General features: G+C 34.6%; 1 protein-coding gene across 1 annotated transcript in view; it reads left to right on the top strand.

The window, feature by feature from the left end:
* The window catches only part of Dhc36C (Dynein heavy chain at 36C), a 165706-nt gene that overhangs the window by 52105 nt on the left and 95479 nt on the right, over positions 1-18122 (top strand). Inside the window, exons 25-29 of the mRNA XM_074173808.1 lie at positions 429-782; positions 1882-2079; positions 5919-6042; positions 6483-6658; positions 14253-14404. Coding sequence (XP_074029909.1) covers positions 429-782; positions 1882-2079; positions 5919-6042; positions 6483-6658; positions 14253-14404 — 1004 coding nt within the window. The remainder of the gene's footprint in view (positions 1-428; positions 783-1881; positions 2080-5918; positions 6043-6482; positions 6659-14252; positions 14405-18122) is intronic.

Here is an 18122-nt window from a genome sequence, read left to right as displayed (position 1 = left end):
TCTTCTATAGATACTTTCACGGGTAATGTTCAAGTGCCTTGGCACATTTCATTCCACCAATAGCGGTACATAATAGAAATATTCGACGGACTGTGGCTGTTCATCGTTTTGAGGTTCAACTCACTACACCTTATACTTTGCTTTTTAAGAGCTCTTTCAACCAGAGAACTGCGATTATGTGAAATAAACTTTCTGAGATCGTTTTTTCAAATGGATTCAATCTCCAGCGATTTAAATTAAATGTGAATCGCTAATTTTGCACAGGCACTGCTCTGAGAGCGCCTTAAGGATTTTCCTGTAGTTCTTGTCTTTTGTCCCTGAAAAAGTGTGTGACAAATGTACGTCAAAGATAATTTGTGGAAGTTTGCTAGATCGTGTGTAGTTATATTTTCATGAGGAAGCTAATTTTCATCACATGTGTTTTTCAGGAAATTGCAACAACATCTAACCATAACCTAGTGAGAGCTACTATGAACCTGTTTGACTGTTTCATGGACGATTTTTTCGATGAGAAATACAGAGAACAAGTTTCTGATTTGGATGTGAGAGCCCAGATTGAAGGATCTTTCTTTTTCGCCTGCATCTGGTCTATGGGAGGCACTATAGATAACGATAGTAGACATAAGTTCAGTATGTTGTTTAGAGGATTACTAGAAAGAGAATTTCCGGAGAAAATTCGTACTGCTCTCGATATACCGATTGAAATAAACAAACCTGAGAAACCGTACATTTTCACTTTACCAGTGGGCGAAACTGTTTTTGATTATCGTTTTATAAAAGAGGTGAGTTTACAACTTCACGTCAGAAATATAGAAATTCAGTTACACTGTATTATAGGATTGCAATATTGGGATGAATAAGTTATTATCAAAATAATGCCAGGAAATGAATAAAAAAGTATATATGATGGTATTGTGGCCTGAAACGAAAATAACTCATTTGATTAACTCATTTTTTTATTTAATAAAAAATAAAAAAGAAGAGTTACTTCACAACGTTTCAATTGTTAGTATCCACTATTATTTTCGGGTGACAAATATTGATTATTTTTTCCGTTTTACTATTTTTAACACAATTTCTGTATTAACTAACTTATACGAATATTTTGGTCCGGTTTTCAGTATAATTTTCATGTTATTTGTTCTTCCATATTTCACAATGTAGACTGATGACAAACTTTATAACAGTCGATAAACAAATTACGTACAACTAATAATACAAACACAAACTTTGACAACAAATTTTATAATGTTTGAGAGCAAAACAATATCATCACTTATCAACTGCTTTGTGGAATTCAAGGAATTTTTTCATGTTTGAAAAATCAGTGAAAGGATTATGAATTTACAATCAACTGATCAATTTAGAATCAGTATAAAGTAAAATTTAAAAATATATGTGACCAGTTTTTATACATGATTCAATTTTATATTCATTTTCATGTCTTCATATATAATTTTTATAATTCATTAATTATATTTCAACTTCATTTCAGAATTATTCATTATTGTGTTCCCATCAATTTATATTTGTGTATATATTCATGCATGTTATATGTTTTTATATACCTTATACCTAGGTTACATAATTTATAGCTAATTCTAATATTTTTCACACTTTGTTACCAATTTATCTTCTTAGATAATATAGTATAATCAACAACAACAAAATGTTACAATCACAGAAATGGAAGTTTTTCTCTTTCCATGTCTCAGATTTTTTCAGTGTTTCTACATATTTCCATAATTTCGAAAATCTTTACAATAATTTCTCTTTATTTCCAAAACAAAATAGAATCAGTGATGAACCCTGAAAAGTGAGCTCAAACTGTAAATTTACGGCATCAATCACTTCGATTTTTTTAAACAATCTTTTTGGTAGGGTAAAGGAAAATGGAAGTTATGGTCAGACGAACTGATGGCAGCTCCCCCAATACCAAGAGATATTCCTGTTAACCAAATAATAGTGGTAACCGTTGAGACAATCAGAAATATTGCTTTGATGCAGCTTTTGGTGCAGCACCAGAAAGCTATGATGATTATTGGTCCTACTGGTACTGGAAAATCCGTATATGTCACTGTGAGTGCTATTTGTAAAATTATATATATATATTTTTCAGGTACATAATATATTACAAGAAACTCAACCTGTAACTGCCTCATTACCTATAACTTCTTTTGGTTATGCTTTACATTGAAATATTGAAATGAATATGGATATTTTTCAAAAACAAATTGTTTTGATTCGATCGAAATTCATGCATTATAATTCAACTTGAACGATTTTCACAAATATTCAGTTATATCACATTACATTTACATACACTCATAACATAACATAACATAACATAACATCAACATAACGCAATTTAACATAATATAACATGAAATAACATACTAACATAACAATCACACAAAAAAATTATTATTAATTATTAATATATATATATATATATATATATATATATATATATATATATATATATATATTATATATATATATATATATATATATATATAAAATTAACATTTTATTCGTTCATTTCCTGCATAAAAACATTTTTTTAAATGATGTCTTACATTTCAAGTGATTTACAGTGTGTTAGATCAGACAATGTATTAAAAGCGGAAACTGAATCGTATGTAAATCTTTTCACAGAGTTTGCATCATCGAGATGAAACAAATAATGCTGCCTATTATTCTGAGTATGGACAATAGATATTTGAGTACATATTGTTCGCTTTGCAGAATACCAGTTCAAAGATTCACTGTCTCAGATTTTCCCGTTTCCTCTAGAATTTTTGAAAGAAATGTGTAATCAACGGAGACGAATGTTTTTTTAGACAGTGATTTCCTTTATCAAAATAATTATCCTGACTAAAATAATACGTTTGTGTGCCATTTGTGTGCCACTTTTTTAGAAAACCAAAGTGATTTGGATTAAATCTATATGTTTTTTTAAATGTTTTCAAAAATTTTAGACCTATTAACATGTTTGTTTGAAGGTGATTGACAATGTTTCGTGATGAATTTCACTAGTTCGGACTTCCATTGTCTACTATATAAAATGATTTGAAATCCCTGAAACAAGTAAAAAAGAATAATTAAAAAAGAATAGTTGAAAATAACAATTATATTAAGCAACAATAAACCTGAAATGAAATGATAGTGAAATAACCTACAAGTAAAAAATATAATGATTGAATAAATAAAAATTAAAGGAAAAAAATAATAAAAAAATAAAAAAGTGTAGAGATTCCAAGTCACGTTAGTTCACGACGTTTCGATTGTTGGTATCTACAATCGTCTTCGGGTGATGACTGGACTGATTCCTCCGAGAGATGACTATTTTATAGGCCGTTGAAATACTTTCACTTTCTCTACTTTCCATTTTCCGCTTCACTGATTCCGTGAGAGATGACCGTTTTGTCGGGAGTTGGTCATTTTTCGTTTGATGATGGGTTTCCATATGTTTCGTATATCTACGCTGGCCTGGCTGAATACGTTGTTGGACAACATGTATGCGGCTTCCTTAAATTTTCTCCTGAACCAATGTTCCTCTCTGTGCAAGATCTCAGCTTGGGACCACTCGATGTTGTGTTGATGGGTCCAAACATGGTCTGCTATTCCTGATTTGCTGGTTTCTCCTCGCTGTGTGTGCTTCTTGTGTTCGGCAATGCGAACATTCAATGGCCTCTTAGTTTCACCAATATAGGATTTTCCGCACTCACAGGGTATCCGGTAAATGCAATTCTTGGAATCGTAGTCTGCGTTTGGGGGCCTGGTTTTCGTGAGGCTGCTACGGATAGTGTTACCGGATCTGAAACAAGTTCTAATGTTGTGCTCGAAACCAATTCTTCTTATCTTCTCCGATAATCCTCTGATGTAGGGAAGTGCAAGCACTGGTTGTGACGGCTTCTCTTCCTTGCGAGGCTCCTGTTGTCTTTTAGCCAAAGTCTTTTCTACCATCGCTTTGGAGTATCCATTCCGCTGAAGATCATTTTTGATGATGTCTAGTTCCTTCTCGAGACCTTCCTTTGTATTACAGAGCCCAAAAGCACGGTCTAATAGAGTCTTGATGATTCCTCTTTTTGTTGATTGATGGTGGTTGGATTCGTGGTTCAGATACTGTCCCGTATGAGTGGGTTTTCGGTATACAGATGTTTCCCACTTAGTGTCGGTCCTCTTCACCAAAACGTCTAAGAATGGCAATTCATTGTGGATTTCCTTCTCCATTGTGAAAGTGATGGAAGGTCTCACGCTGTTGATGTGTTTCAGAAAGGCGTCTAGTTCAGTATTCCCATGGTTCCATATTATGAAGGTGTCGTCAACATATCTCAACCAGACTCGAAGTTTCTTGTGGGCTTCTTCAATGGCCAGAGTTTCAAACCACTCCATATATATGTTGGCTATGACTGGTGAAAGTGGCGATCCCATTGGCAGTCCCTCATCTTGTGTGAAGAATTCGTCCTTCAGTTGGAAATAACAGTTTCGTACACAGCATCCTAGTAATTCCATAACTACTTCTATAGGTAGATTCGTTCTCTCTTTCAGGTTCCCGTCTTCGGATAGCTTTCTCTGTATGATTTGGAGTGCTTCTTCGACCGGAACGTTGGTGTAGAGGCTTTCCACGTCAAAACTAATTAGTTGATCTTCCTGTGTAACCTCAATTGACCCTAGTAGTTCGACAAAATGCCTTGAATTCTTCACAAAAGACGATGTTTTTCCTTGTAATGGTTGTATTAAGGGAAGTAAAAATCTAGACAAGTTTTGAGTAGCCGAATCTCTGGAGCTGATGATCGGTCTAAGCGGAACGTCCTTCTTCATCAGAGGATTATCGGAGGATTATCAGAGGATTATCGGAGAGGATAAGAAGAATTGGTTCCAAGTACAAGATTAGAACTTGTTTCAGATCCGGTAACACTATCCGTAGCAGCCTCACGAAAACCAGGCCCCCAAATGCAGACTGCGATTCCAAGAATTGCATTTACCGGATACCCTGTGAGTGCGGAAAATCCTATATTGGTGAAACTAAGAAGCCATTGAATGTTCGCATCGCCGAACACAAGAAGCACACACAGCGAGGAGAAACCAGCAAATCAGGAATAGCAGACCATGTTTGGACCCATCAACACAACATCGAGTGGTCCCAAGCTGAGATCTTGCACAGAGAGGAACATTGGTTCAGGAGAAAATTTAAGGAAGCCGCATACATGTTGTCCAACAACGTATTCAGCCAGGCCAGCGTAGATATACGAAACATATGGAAACCCATCATCAAACGAAAAATGACCAACTCCCGCCAAAACGGTCATCTCTCGCGGAATCAGTGAAGCGGAAAATGGAAAGTAGAGAAAGTGAAAGTATTTCAACGGCCTATAAAATAGTCATCTCTCGGAGGAATCAGTCCAGTCATCACCCGAAGACGATTGTAGATACCAACAATCGAAACGTCGTGAACTAACGTGACTTGGAATCTCTACACTTTTTTATTTTTTTATTATTTTTTTCCTTTAATTTTTATTTATTCAATCATTATATTTTTTACTTGTAGGTTATTTCACTATCATTTCATTTCAGGTTTATTGTTGCTTAATATAATTGTTATTTTCAACTATTCTTTTTTAATTATGCTTTTTTACTTGTTTCAGGGATTTCAAATCATTTTATATAGTAGACAATGGAAGTCCGAACTAGTGAAATTCTATTAACATGTAATTCTTCGGATCTTCGACATTGTCACTTTTGAATATAGGTGTGTCCTTGCATGTTTTCGTTTATGGAGAAAAATACCTCTGCTTGTGTATCAAATATTATGTATTTATTAGAAAACAATTTCCATGGAAGAGTCTCCAGAACCGTATTGACTTTCTTCTTTATCTTATGAGTTTTCCTCTCAATATGATTTCGTATTTCAGGATTTCCTCTTGAAGAAGAACAATACCCACGTATACTTACCGCTCTTCATAAATTTTTCAGCCCAAACTACTGCTAATCAAACCCAAGATATAATCATGGCTAAACTGGATAAGAGAAAAAAAGGTAAAACTACGTTAATTTTTCTCCTAGTACCCTATTGAACTGTCACATATTTATCGAAGGGAATGATTAATTCTATGAACACTTTCGAGTTTCAGCTGGTGCTACTGAGTAATAAAAGGGAATACTGGAATCTGGCGTATAATAAATCCAAAACAAGCACTTTTCTCATTAACCAGAACTGCAATACTCCTCTCGACGTGGTTTTCACTAACCAAGCTGGCGTCATCAGGCGATGACGACAACTGTTCTCTTCGTATCCTGAAGATGTCAACTTGGTTAGTCAAACTCGCGTGGAGAAGAGTATTTCAGTTCTGGTGACTGGGAGAAGTACTTGTATTTGGTTTTGCTGGATAATAATTTTCCTGTGTTAGTAGTTTTTCATAATATTTGTTATAATATTTTATTGTCAATAATTGATTGGTTCTTTGAATGATGTTTAGGGGTTTTTGGTCCGCCTGTTACTAAGAAGTGCGTCATTTTTGTGGATGATGTAAACATGCCTTTGAAGGAAACTTATGGAGCCCAACCACCCATTGAATTGCTGAGACAATGGTTTGATCATGAAATTTGGTATGACAGGAAAGAGGTGGTTCCTATAAAGCTTATTGATATCCAGGTGAGCTAGGGTTAATGTTATGAGTTGAACACTTTGATCCTTTATGCCCACAACCTCAGTTAATCAGTTTTGATGATATCATTCGACAACATGTACAAATATTAAAATTGTGTTATTAAAATAGATCACACCGAGAGGACTATCCGTAATGTGGTGAATAAATTTGAGTCAACTGGTTCTATAATCGAATAGAACTGGCCGATACTCGATAAAAATCCATATTAAAACTCATTAATACCGTTTATTGTATGATTTTCACTATAAAGGGTTTTACAAAAACCGCTTGAGAAAGCTATTGTATAGCGAAATATGTGTCGCAACTTGTTCAGTAAAAGATCGATCAACACCCGTACGTCGACGAAACGTAAGTCTGTCGAAAACATCGCCGCTGTCTATGAGAACATGCAGGAGAATCCGAAGCAGTCAAGTTCGCGTCTCTAACAAAAACTCGGCCTTTCGCAGATCAAAACTTGGCTATTTTTTTCTATATGCGTTGGGCCTGCACCCGTAGAAAAGTCAACTGGCTAAGGAACTGAAGGTAAACCACCATAGACAACGCGTGTGCTCGTTGGATGGACTCTGGAGTAGTTTGCAACTCATGAGACTCATTTCTGGATGAAAGGGTACGTGAACAAACACGTACCTCATGTGGATTGGTATCGACCCATACCAATCCACATGAGATCCAAGGGCGTCCAGTGTATCCCAAAAAAGTCACTGTTTGGTGTCGATTTTGGGCTGACGGCATCATCGGTCCATATTTCATTGAAAACAACGTTGGCCAGGCCATCATTGTCAACGGCGAACACTATCAGTGTTTGAATACCAACTTGTGCCTGAATTGGATACCAACAACATTTGGTTTCAACAGTACGGTGTTACGAGCCACACAGTGATGTGAATTGCCCACCGAGTTCGTGCGATTTGAACTCGTTAGACTTTTTCTCGTAGGGTTTTATTAAGTCCCAGGTAAATGCAAATAAGCCACAAACCACAGCGGTCCTCAAAGTCAACATAACTCATGCCCAGAGAAGCCGTGGCGGATATTTGAACGTTGTTATATTCCACACATAATGGCAACTGGCTTTAAAACTCCAAGAATGCACTTGTTTTGCATTTCAAGATGACGAAAGTACTGATGTTACAAACATGGCGCAGCTACTTGTTTTCGTGCGATTTGATTATGATGAAGAAGTGGTAGAAGAGTTTTTTTTTCTGCAAACCACTTAAGGTAATTGGTGAATATGTCCTCAAAGTAGGCATTCCCTGGTCCAAGTGTATTGGCTTGTGTGCAGATGGGGCAAAAGCTATGTCAAGAAAATTGACACGATTAGCAGCAAAAATGAAAGGAGTTGCTCCTGAAGGCAAAAGTACGCATTGTGTATCCATCGAGAAGCATTAGTTGCTAAAGGTATGCCGGAAAATCTTAACTCCGTTGTATCAGATGATGTGAAACGCTAGTGCTCTAAATACAAGATTATTATCCTTGATGTATGAAGAAATGAGTGGCAAGTTCAAAACTTTACTCCTGCATACATGAATGAGGTGGTTATCTCGCGGGAAAATTTTGAACCGTCTCTTTGAACTGAGATCAGAAGTTTTCATGTTTTCAAGTGAAAAAATCAGGACATGAAAAAATTATTTGCTGATGAAGAATGGTTTTCAAGATTGGCTAACCTAGCCGACATTTTTGACAAACTCAACATACTGAACTTGGGACTTCAGGGACCAAACACAACAACATTCACAGCCAGTGTCAGAATAAACTCCTTCAAGAGAAAGTTGATCCTGTTTTGTTCAGAAATATAGGAGTAGAATTGATCTGCATTCCCCACTATATCATCAGTTTTGAAGAAAATGAAATATCTCCAATGCCAGATGTCGTTACAGATATCATTGTTCACTTAAAAGGCCTTCAAAAAATTTTTCGGAAGTATTTGTCTTTTGCTCTTCCGGTAAGCTCTGCTATTTTTGATGTTTGTTACGAGTTACTTGTGTGAGAGTGGATTTTATGAACTCTTGTACATTAAAAATTAATATAAAAGTAGAATAAGTGTTGAAGAGAACTAAAGAGTGAAGATAAGTTCCATTACTCCTAATGTTGATATTTTAATCATAGGCAAACAACACAAGTTTCGCACTGAAGATTCAGTGCGAAAGTATATTTTGTATGGTGATTAATTTTTTGCTGATTTTTTAATATTTTTTTATTTTTATGTTTTTAGACCTATGAGTAATAAATAAAACTGTAAATTAATACCATTTTAATCTTTTTATTTCTCCGTTATTATAAGCATGTTATAAATAAACAAATATCTAACCAATAAATATGAAGTTTTCTCAGGAATTTGAATGAAAAAGCCATTGAACACTTTTAGAAGGGTAAATATTATACGTTTATTAAATGATTTAGGTCTGGTACGCCAATACTTTTCAAAAAGTCAAGTGGTACGCAGGTGCAAAAAACTTGGGAACCCCTGGTATAGTATGTAACACAACAAATGTTAACCAATACTGGAAGTTCAAAAAAACTACAGGCTACATGTTTAGTGATTATCAATTTCTATTTAGCAAAAAATTGATTATAATTTGAAAAATGGTTCACAAGAAGGTTTTCATTTCAGTCCAATTCCTTCGATGAGTTCTGTAAAAAATTCGAAAAACTCGCTTATGAGATGTGTGGAGTTGTTCTTTGCATTTAAACCAGAACAAATGTTACCAATTACAGACTGAAACAACTCTACTGGGCTAGCAACCCGATAAATATACATGATTTTTGATGTCTATTGTTTTGAGAAAAAAAGCGACGTCTTCGAAAAGCATTGTCTTATTTACGCCCTTTGTTAATAAGTCACGTTGCCGAATCAATTGGAGTGAAGTTATCCACAGATATCTGGCCACACATGCCGACGTAGAGGAAAATAAAAATCTGTGGTTGGGATACAAAATTATTAGCACCCGTACTAATATCTGTGGCTGGAAATACCTATTCACTATAGGTTGAACGTGAAATTATTAAGACTATTTGGTGTTTAACATTTTTATAGAGTCTTGAGTAGATTGAGGCGTTGATAATCCTTTTCTCATCAACAATACAGATTTAGGGAAAAATAAATAGACTTACTTTCCAATACCCCATATAGAAATGATATCTGATGATGTGCGTCCGTCAAAATCACACAACTTCCATAGTTTCTTGAGAAGATTAACTTGGTGATAACATTTTTCTTGTCATCTAAACAGATTTTGAAAAAGAAATTATTGTACTCATTTTTTGAGATTCCTTGTAATCATGAAAATCACACAACTCTTATAGAATCTTGAATAGATCAACACAGTGAAAACCGTTTTCTTGTTACCCATACAGATTTCGAGAATAAAATTGTTGAAACGATCAGACTAACTTTTCAAACCCCTTGTAGAATTGAAACCAGATGATGTGCGTGCATGAAAATCGCCTAAGTCTTATGGAATCTTGGGTAGATTGACGTAGCGATAACAATTTTCTTGTCAACCGAACAGATTTCGAAAACAAAAATGTTGAAACAATCAGACTCATTTTTTGAGATTCCTTGTAGAATTAGAACCAGAAGATGTGCTTTCATGAAAATCACACAAATCTCATAGAATCATGGATAGATAAACACAGTGAAAACCGTTTTCTTGTCATCCATACAGATTTACAGGAAAAAATATTGAAACAATCAGACTCACTTTTTAAAACACCTTGTAGAATTGGAACTAGAAGATGTGCGTTCATGAAAATTACACAACTGTTATAGAATCTTAGGTAGATCGATATAGTGAAAACTATTTTCTTGTCACCCATACAGATTTCGATAAAAAAATTATGCAACAATCAGACTCATTTTTTGAGATTCCTTGTAGAATTGGAACCAGAAGATGTGCGTTCATTAAAATTAGATAACTGTTATAGAATCTTGAGTAGATCGATATAGTGAAAACCGTTTTCCTGTCACCCATACAGATTTCCAGGAAAAAATATTGAAACAATCAGACTCACTTTTTAAAACACCTTGTGGAATTGGAACTAGAAGATGTGCGTTCATGAAAATTACACAACTCCTATAGAATCTTGGGTAGATCGATATATTGTAAACCGTTTTCTTGTCACCCATACAGATTTCCAGAAAAAATATTGAAACAATCAGACTCACTTTTTAAAACACCTTGTAGAATTGGAACTAGAAGATGTGCGTTCATGAAAATTACATAACTGTTATAGAATCTTGGGTAGATCGATATAGTGAAAACCGTTTTCGGTTCATGAACGCACATCTTCTGGTTCCAATTCTATAAGGAATCCCAAGAAATGAGTCTGATTGTTTCAACATTTTTGTTTTCGAAATCTGTTCGGGTGACAAGAAAATTGATATCCCTACGTCAGTCTACCCAAGATTCCATAAGACTTATGCGATTTTTATGTACGCACATCATCTGGTTTCAATTCTACAAGGGGTTTGAAAAGTTAGTCTGATCGTTTCAACAATTTTATTCTCGAAATCTGTATGGGTAACAAGAAAACGGTTTTCACTGTGTTGATCTATTCAAGATTCTATAAGGGTTGTGTGATTTTCATGAATACAAGGAATCTCAAAAAATGAGTCTGATTGTTTCAACAATTTCTTTTTCGAAATCTGTTTAGATGACAAGAAAAATGTTATCACCAAGTTAATCTTCTCAAAAAACTATGGAAGTTGTGTGATTTTGATGGACGCACATCATCGGATATCATTTCTATATGGGGTATTGGAAAATAAGTCTAATATTTTCAATTTTATTTTTCCCTAAATCTGTATTGTTGATTAGAAAAGGATTATCAACGCCTCAATCTACTCAAGACTCTATAAAAATGTTAAACACCAAATAGTCTTAATAATTTCACGTTCAACCTATAGTGAATAGGCATTTCCAGCCACAGATATTAGTACGGTTGTATCCCAACCACAGATTTTTATTTTCCTCTACGTCGGCATGTGTGGCCAGAAATCTGTGGATAACTTCACGTCAATGACAAATCAGTGGTTTTATTAGTTCAATATGTATGTGTATGTTGTTGATAACATTTGCTCTGATGATTTGAATGCAAAACATTATACCATCTCCACTAACCCTTGATAGCGTGTTTTTTTAATTGTTTCATAGGTCAGCAAAGGAGACTATCCCTTCACATCATTGAAGAATTTGTCAATGATTTTTCATGGAGTGTATCATACTCCTCTGAGGAATCTTACTCAACATATTTAATATATCCTTTTAAGTGTGTGTTTGTGAATGAAATATACTTAACATGAATCCGTTTTTTATCAAAACACATTTGTTTGTGTAGGGAGGTATCAATTCATCGACTGATAGTCCAGTAACTTTGTACATCACAGTATGCGTCAAATACGGAAGTTCTGACCTCTAGTGCCGAACGCAACTTTGTCAGAAATCGAAAATACAGCGAAAAAATCGAGTTTTTTCAAATTTTGGCGATTAAAATCCTGAAGAACTAGTTTTTGAAGTAGACTAAATTTACTGTCTCTGTAGACCCAATAGTTTCCGAGATTAAGCCTTTCAAAGTTCGCAATTTTTTGCAATTCTGTCTTTCTGATTAATTTAATTTTGACCCTGATTATACCATCAAAGATTTTTATGATGGTATGTTAAAAAAAGGAAATGAAAAGTATGAACGATGTTGTTTAAGGGTAAAGAATGAACTAGGAAGACACTGAAATAAACAACTCGAAGAGGAAGAAGGAAAATGTAGAATAATTGATAAATTCTCATTTATGTAATAGAACACATGTTTTAAAAATAAAAGTCCGTTTTGAAATAAAACCATTTCATCTTTGATTTTGTCTCTTATTTATTTCGCTACGAATACTGAAGTAAATAAGATAAGTCCAACAAAAGTTAATAAGTTCATTTGGAGGAAATTGAATCAAAAAATTAAATTAATTTAGTGTGTGAATTGTGTTGTATCCTATACTTGCGACCGTATATCCTCTCATATGAGTTCAGCAGCTGCTTTCACCACGCGTAGTCTTTCTGCTTGAGGATCTGAGCTTCTACTATTATACCATGTACTGGTGAGAATGTTATGACTTGTGTGTCTGAAACAAACAGTCGTGTGTTTGAAGAGTCCCTCAACGATACTGTTCGTAGTTGAAGTCGTTCTCCTTCTATCTGGTCTATGAATTCATCTAGAGAGAACAGCGTTCTCTTCCAGACATGAATAAATCTTTTCCATGGCCTTATCAACTGTGGGTTGCTGATGATTTCCCCTGGACTTTCATGTTGGTGGTGCCTGGTAGAGCTTTGTTTGGCAAAACCGATGATATCTGGCATCAAGGGCTACCAAATCTGTTTTCAGATATACGCTCTTTCATTTTAAGAGCTCATTCATCACCATGTTTCTCAGCTGCTTTCAAGATTGTTGCACTGAGAGACAACTTTTCCGCAGTAATGACATTGTCCTGGTTTTCTAGCTTCTTCTTTCTTTTTGCCACAAGGAACACTTTAGTTATTTTATCTCCACATAAACAACAATGTTCTCTGAAATTGAATTGCTCAGAGACTGATCTCGTGGCCTTTGATGGCGTAATATTTGATTTTCCACTGCTAACAGATTCTTTGATCAACTTCGGATTGTTGTATTTCATCTCACAAGTACTGTGCACATATATATCATTTACGCCCTTCAATAAACGCTGATGTTCTTCTATGTTCTTACACCTCTTCCCTTCTCTAGGCGCACTTGACCTTCACTCTAAGTCTCCTTACATATGAAACACAAACCCAGGCTGGGACTGGGATCAGACATTCTATAGATTTTGAGTTCAAACGGCACTCATGTTATGGGCAGCCAGTCAACAACTGAAACGAAAAAAATATTGGCCAACATCACAAACAAGTCTGCGAAAAATCAGAATTACCGGATTTGACGCATACTACCCCATACTTTCAGGCGACAAAGTTACTGGATTATGACATAATTCACCAGATTTTATTTGGAGTTGACATGTAACAAAAAATGAAGAAAATTGCTAGTTTCATTTCATTTACTCACAAAGTATTGGAAAATAAAAATTGAGTGCACAAAAGAGGCCTAAAAATGTCAAACTTCTCTGCAAGTAACTTTTCAACCAATGTACTGACAAATGAATGAACATTATCATTATTTTATTAGATTATGAACGTTCCAAATTTTTGAGTATTTTCGGACCCACTGCATATTTCTGATACAAAGTTGATATAGCTTCAGTAGGACAGAATCCTCGAGCGTGAAAAATTCAAATCTTTGGAAAAATTAGGACAGTGACAAAATAGGTAGTGACACCGGCACGAAAAGTAGAACCGTAACCATTTTAATAATTTAAATTAGTTAAGAGATAAACTTCAAAGTGAAATAAAGTCATTTACAAAATATCACGAATTTTTGACGTTTGATGAAAATGTTGAATAATATAACGACTTTTGTGGAAAAGTTCTGTTTGATATGCCGCATGTACTTATTGAATATGAAAAAAAACAACTGGAAATGGGGATTTTTATAATTTTCAACTCATGAACGTTTTTTTTGTTTCAGTTTATGTGTGCTATGTGCCCACCGGGTGGGGGAGGTAACACTGTTACTCCAAGATTTACGAGGCACTTCAATCATATTTGCATTGACGAATTTCAGGATAATGTCCTGATTAACATATTTAGCAGGATTATGCTCTGGCATCTGGATACAAGGTAATGTATTCTCCACTCACCGTTGCATTCATTCACATTATTTCAAATTCAAATACCTGTTTTTGCTTGCAAAATAGATCTTCTCTATAGACAATATACGGGGAGTAACGAAAAGTAAAATCATAATTATATTTAGCAGATTAAAAATTGTGGACAAGCTCCTCAGCACCATATACATTATCTCATTAGGTGTTTCTATATGTAGGTTGGTTATCTGAAGTTGAACTGTAAGAGGGTAATGATAGATAATTCATACTCGCAATATAATTAAAGTAATATTATTTATATAGCGGCATATATGTAAGTTATACATTGATGTTGGTATTGAATAGAATTAAAATATTGCGAACCATATGTATTGGAATATTGTTATACCTTAGAGTTACCGAGGAAATGGAAGAACTTATGGCTATAACGAAATTGTTTCATAAATATCTAAATATTCTAACACAATATTTCCTACAATGTTACCCAAAATGAAAGTTTTGTTCACATTCTTGGAACTGTTCATGTTCATGTGCATGAGCATCAGCACTCATACGTCAATCACGCCTTGTGACCTCTATAAGGCTTTCGACTATGTTTCACATAACATACTACTGGCGAAATTATACTACTATGGTTTCAGAGGGAGATCCTTGTCTCTCAATGAGACATATTTATCTAATCGTTATCAAGTAGTGAAATGTAATAATTCAATATCTCAATATAAACTTGTAAAGCCTGGGGTGCCCCAAGGATCAGTACTGGGGACACTGCTATTCATTCCATATAAAATCGAGAAAGGTTAATGCAGTCAAGCTGCTGGAAAATAATTCCATGGAAATCAAAAGATAAATAGATAAGTACCATTCTGATCACTCCCATATTGATTTCAATTTAAGAGCCACCGGTAGACAGCTGGTTCAACCTATTGGGCATCATCAGTACCGGGCAGGCGGTTCTCGATTGAAGACAAAATGTGAATAACCAAGAAAAGTAGTTAATAAAAATAACTGCTCAAACGCAAGCGAGACATAAGTGGAACCACCTATTAGTGTGACATCCAAGTCAACTTGACAAGTTTTTATGTCACTGTTGGTGGTTTGACGAATCAACCGACAACTGCGGTAGCAGAAATTTGGAAAGCTAACCTGAAATCTCATCGGAAAACGAATCCACATGTTTCTAGAAATGATATGAAATCGAGAAAGGTTAATGCAGTCAAGCTGCTGGAATATATATATATATATATATATATATATATATATATATATATATATATATATATATATATATATATATATATATATATATATGTGTTGTTTTTCCGGGTGTTCATCCGTTGTGTACTATTCGATAGTCGACGTTTCGCCATCATCTCAGATGGCATTATCAAGACGAGTTACTGCTTCGCTTCAAGAGGTGTTACACCTTGTTTTGTGCTATGGTTGTCCATGGTTGTAAGGGGTGGAAAACGCAACTCCTAACATTTATTTCCAATGTAACTTTTTGTCTTATTATTTGTTTACCATTTAAAAATTTATTTCCGATAGCCTGTGTCATTCTAAACAAAAAGTGTCTCTTGGGTTTTTTGACCAAAATAAACCAGTTCGCAGCAAAAAATTATTTTACGAACAACTACAGAGATACATCGCCATAAATGCAAACTGGATTTATTGTTATTTTGTAGTTAGTACCTGCATTAAATGATCGGAGGGTAATAAACAAAACTAATTTATTAATAACAAAACACACAACATGTAGAAATAATAGTAAATGTTCAATTTGTATATCTTCAGACATTACGCATGCGTCTAGACGTCGGCGCATTGAGCCATGTATTCGTTCAAATATTCCTGATGCCCAAAGGAACTTCCAGCAGTACTGGATGCACTTCTCTTAAAAATTGAACGTATGCCTCACCATTTAATCGAGGAGGTAGGAAATGAGGCCCAATTAAATCATCCCCAATAACTCCGAGTCACACGTTAAGAGAAAACTGTTCTTGATGGTTAGTTTCGACAAGAGCGTGAGGGTTTTCATCAGCACATATGTGGTAATTATGAAAATTAATAACCTTGTCCCGAGAAAAACTACATTCTTCTGTAAATTCTATCATCTTCAGAAAGTCATAATTTCTTCTAATCATTTCCAGCATCCAATTGCAAAATTCAAGACGGTTCGAAAAGTCTCGCGGTAACAGTGCCTGTACTCGTTGCAGATGGTGAGGGTATAAGAGTTGTTCCTTTAAAATTCGAAAAACCGTCATATGATCAACATTTAGCTGGAAAGCAATTTTTCTAGTACTGGTAGTAGGTTGTTCTTCAATCAAATTAAGTACTGCTTCCCCAAGCTGTGGTGTTCTTACTTCTCGATGGCGACCACAATTTTGCGTTCTTTTGTCGAATGAACCATATTCTCGTAATCGTTGATGAAGTGGAGCAAATATTCTATGTGAAGGATGCTGCCGTTGAGGATACATTTCAGCATATCTTCTAGAAGCTTCTAACCCATTCCCCGGCGACAGGTCGTAAACGTAATGCTTATCAGCCATTTCCTCATTTGTGTATGCCATTTTAATAACAAGTGAATTATTAAAGTAACAAATCAAGAACAGAACAACAACACACAATTATTATTAATTCAATTTCAAAAATTCACAAAATTACAGCGTCATACCAATTTAATTGTCACTATCGCTAATAGCGACTTACTAGATAGATTAGTTTCGTATTTCCGCATTTATGACGATGTATCTTACATTGGAAATAAATTTTAGGGGTTGCGTTTTCCACCCCTCACAACCATGGGGTGAACCAAATAAATTCCTGGCGAAGTTTCTTTTTGATAGTACAAAACGTCAGGTTAATTTCAATATTGTAACTTTTTTAGTGCTTGTGAAAAAAATTGTTATACACATTTTATGTACCCCCTTTAAGGGGCTGTATCTTAACAAGGGATGCTCCAATGAAGTTTCTTCATATGAAAGATCCTTTTTTTTCCGATGAGGAATCACCTCCTTAAATGTTTTATACTTATTTAGTTACATCCTGTATATACAGGGCTATAAAAATTCGTTTCTGTACATGGGGATCTCGTAGACGATAAGAGATAAAGTGTCGGTTAAATTGTGGTAAAGTTGTGTATTTTAAAGACCTATTCAATTATGTAAAAAAATCGAATATAGCTCTTTTGGTTCTGGAGATATACAGGAAAAACCAAAAAATCCCAAATTACTTTTTGTCTATATCTTCTTTATTCGCAGACATATTGAAAATCTGTCCAAATTTTGATTTTGTTATCTTTTTTCTTAATTCGATCGATCAATGTGAATTCATTTCTTAATTTGTCAAATATGTTAATCTTTTGTTATATATTTAGCTTAAGTAGCCTCCATTTATACTGAATTATTATATTATATATTCTCCTGTAAATGTATTCATCTGTTGGGCAATATATTTTGTTTTTCTTTTCTTATTTCTACACCACTATAAAGTTTTCCATTTCAGTTTTTATTTTTTTCGAATTGTGGAAGGCGCGAATCCCAAGGAAGATCCACAAAATGAAATTTTTTCCTTCATAAAAATCAGTAATTCAACAAACTTCGTGCTTTTTATACAATCAAAATTTGATTTTGATCATTGGATTTAATTAGCTTTGGGAAATCCGTTATGAATGGGATAAGAAAAATTTTTGTCTGTCAACCATGTTTCCATTTCAGTCGTTATTTTCACCG

This window comes from Leptinotarsa decemlineata, unplaced genomic scaffold (assembly GCF_025532065.1).
Source record: "Leptinotarsa decemlineata unplaced genomic scaffold, Ldec_3_MD MMD2_tig00000505_RagTag_RagTag, whole genome shotgun sequence".
In the NCBI taxonomy this organism is placed as follows: Eukaryota; Metazoa; Arthropoda; class Insecta; order Coleoptera; family Chrysomelidae; genus Leptinotarsa; species Leptinotarsa decemlineata.
The sequence above is the reverse complement of the archived record's forward strand: the minus strand, read 5'-3'. Positions and strand labels throughout refer to the sequence as shown.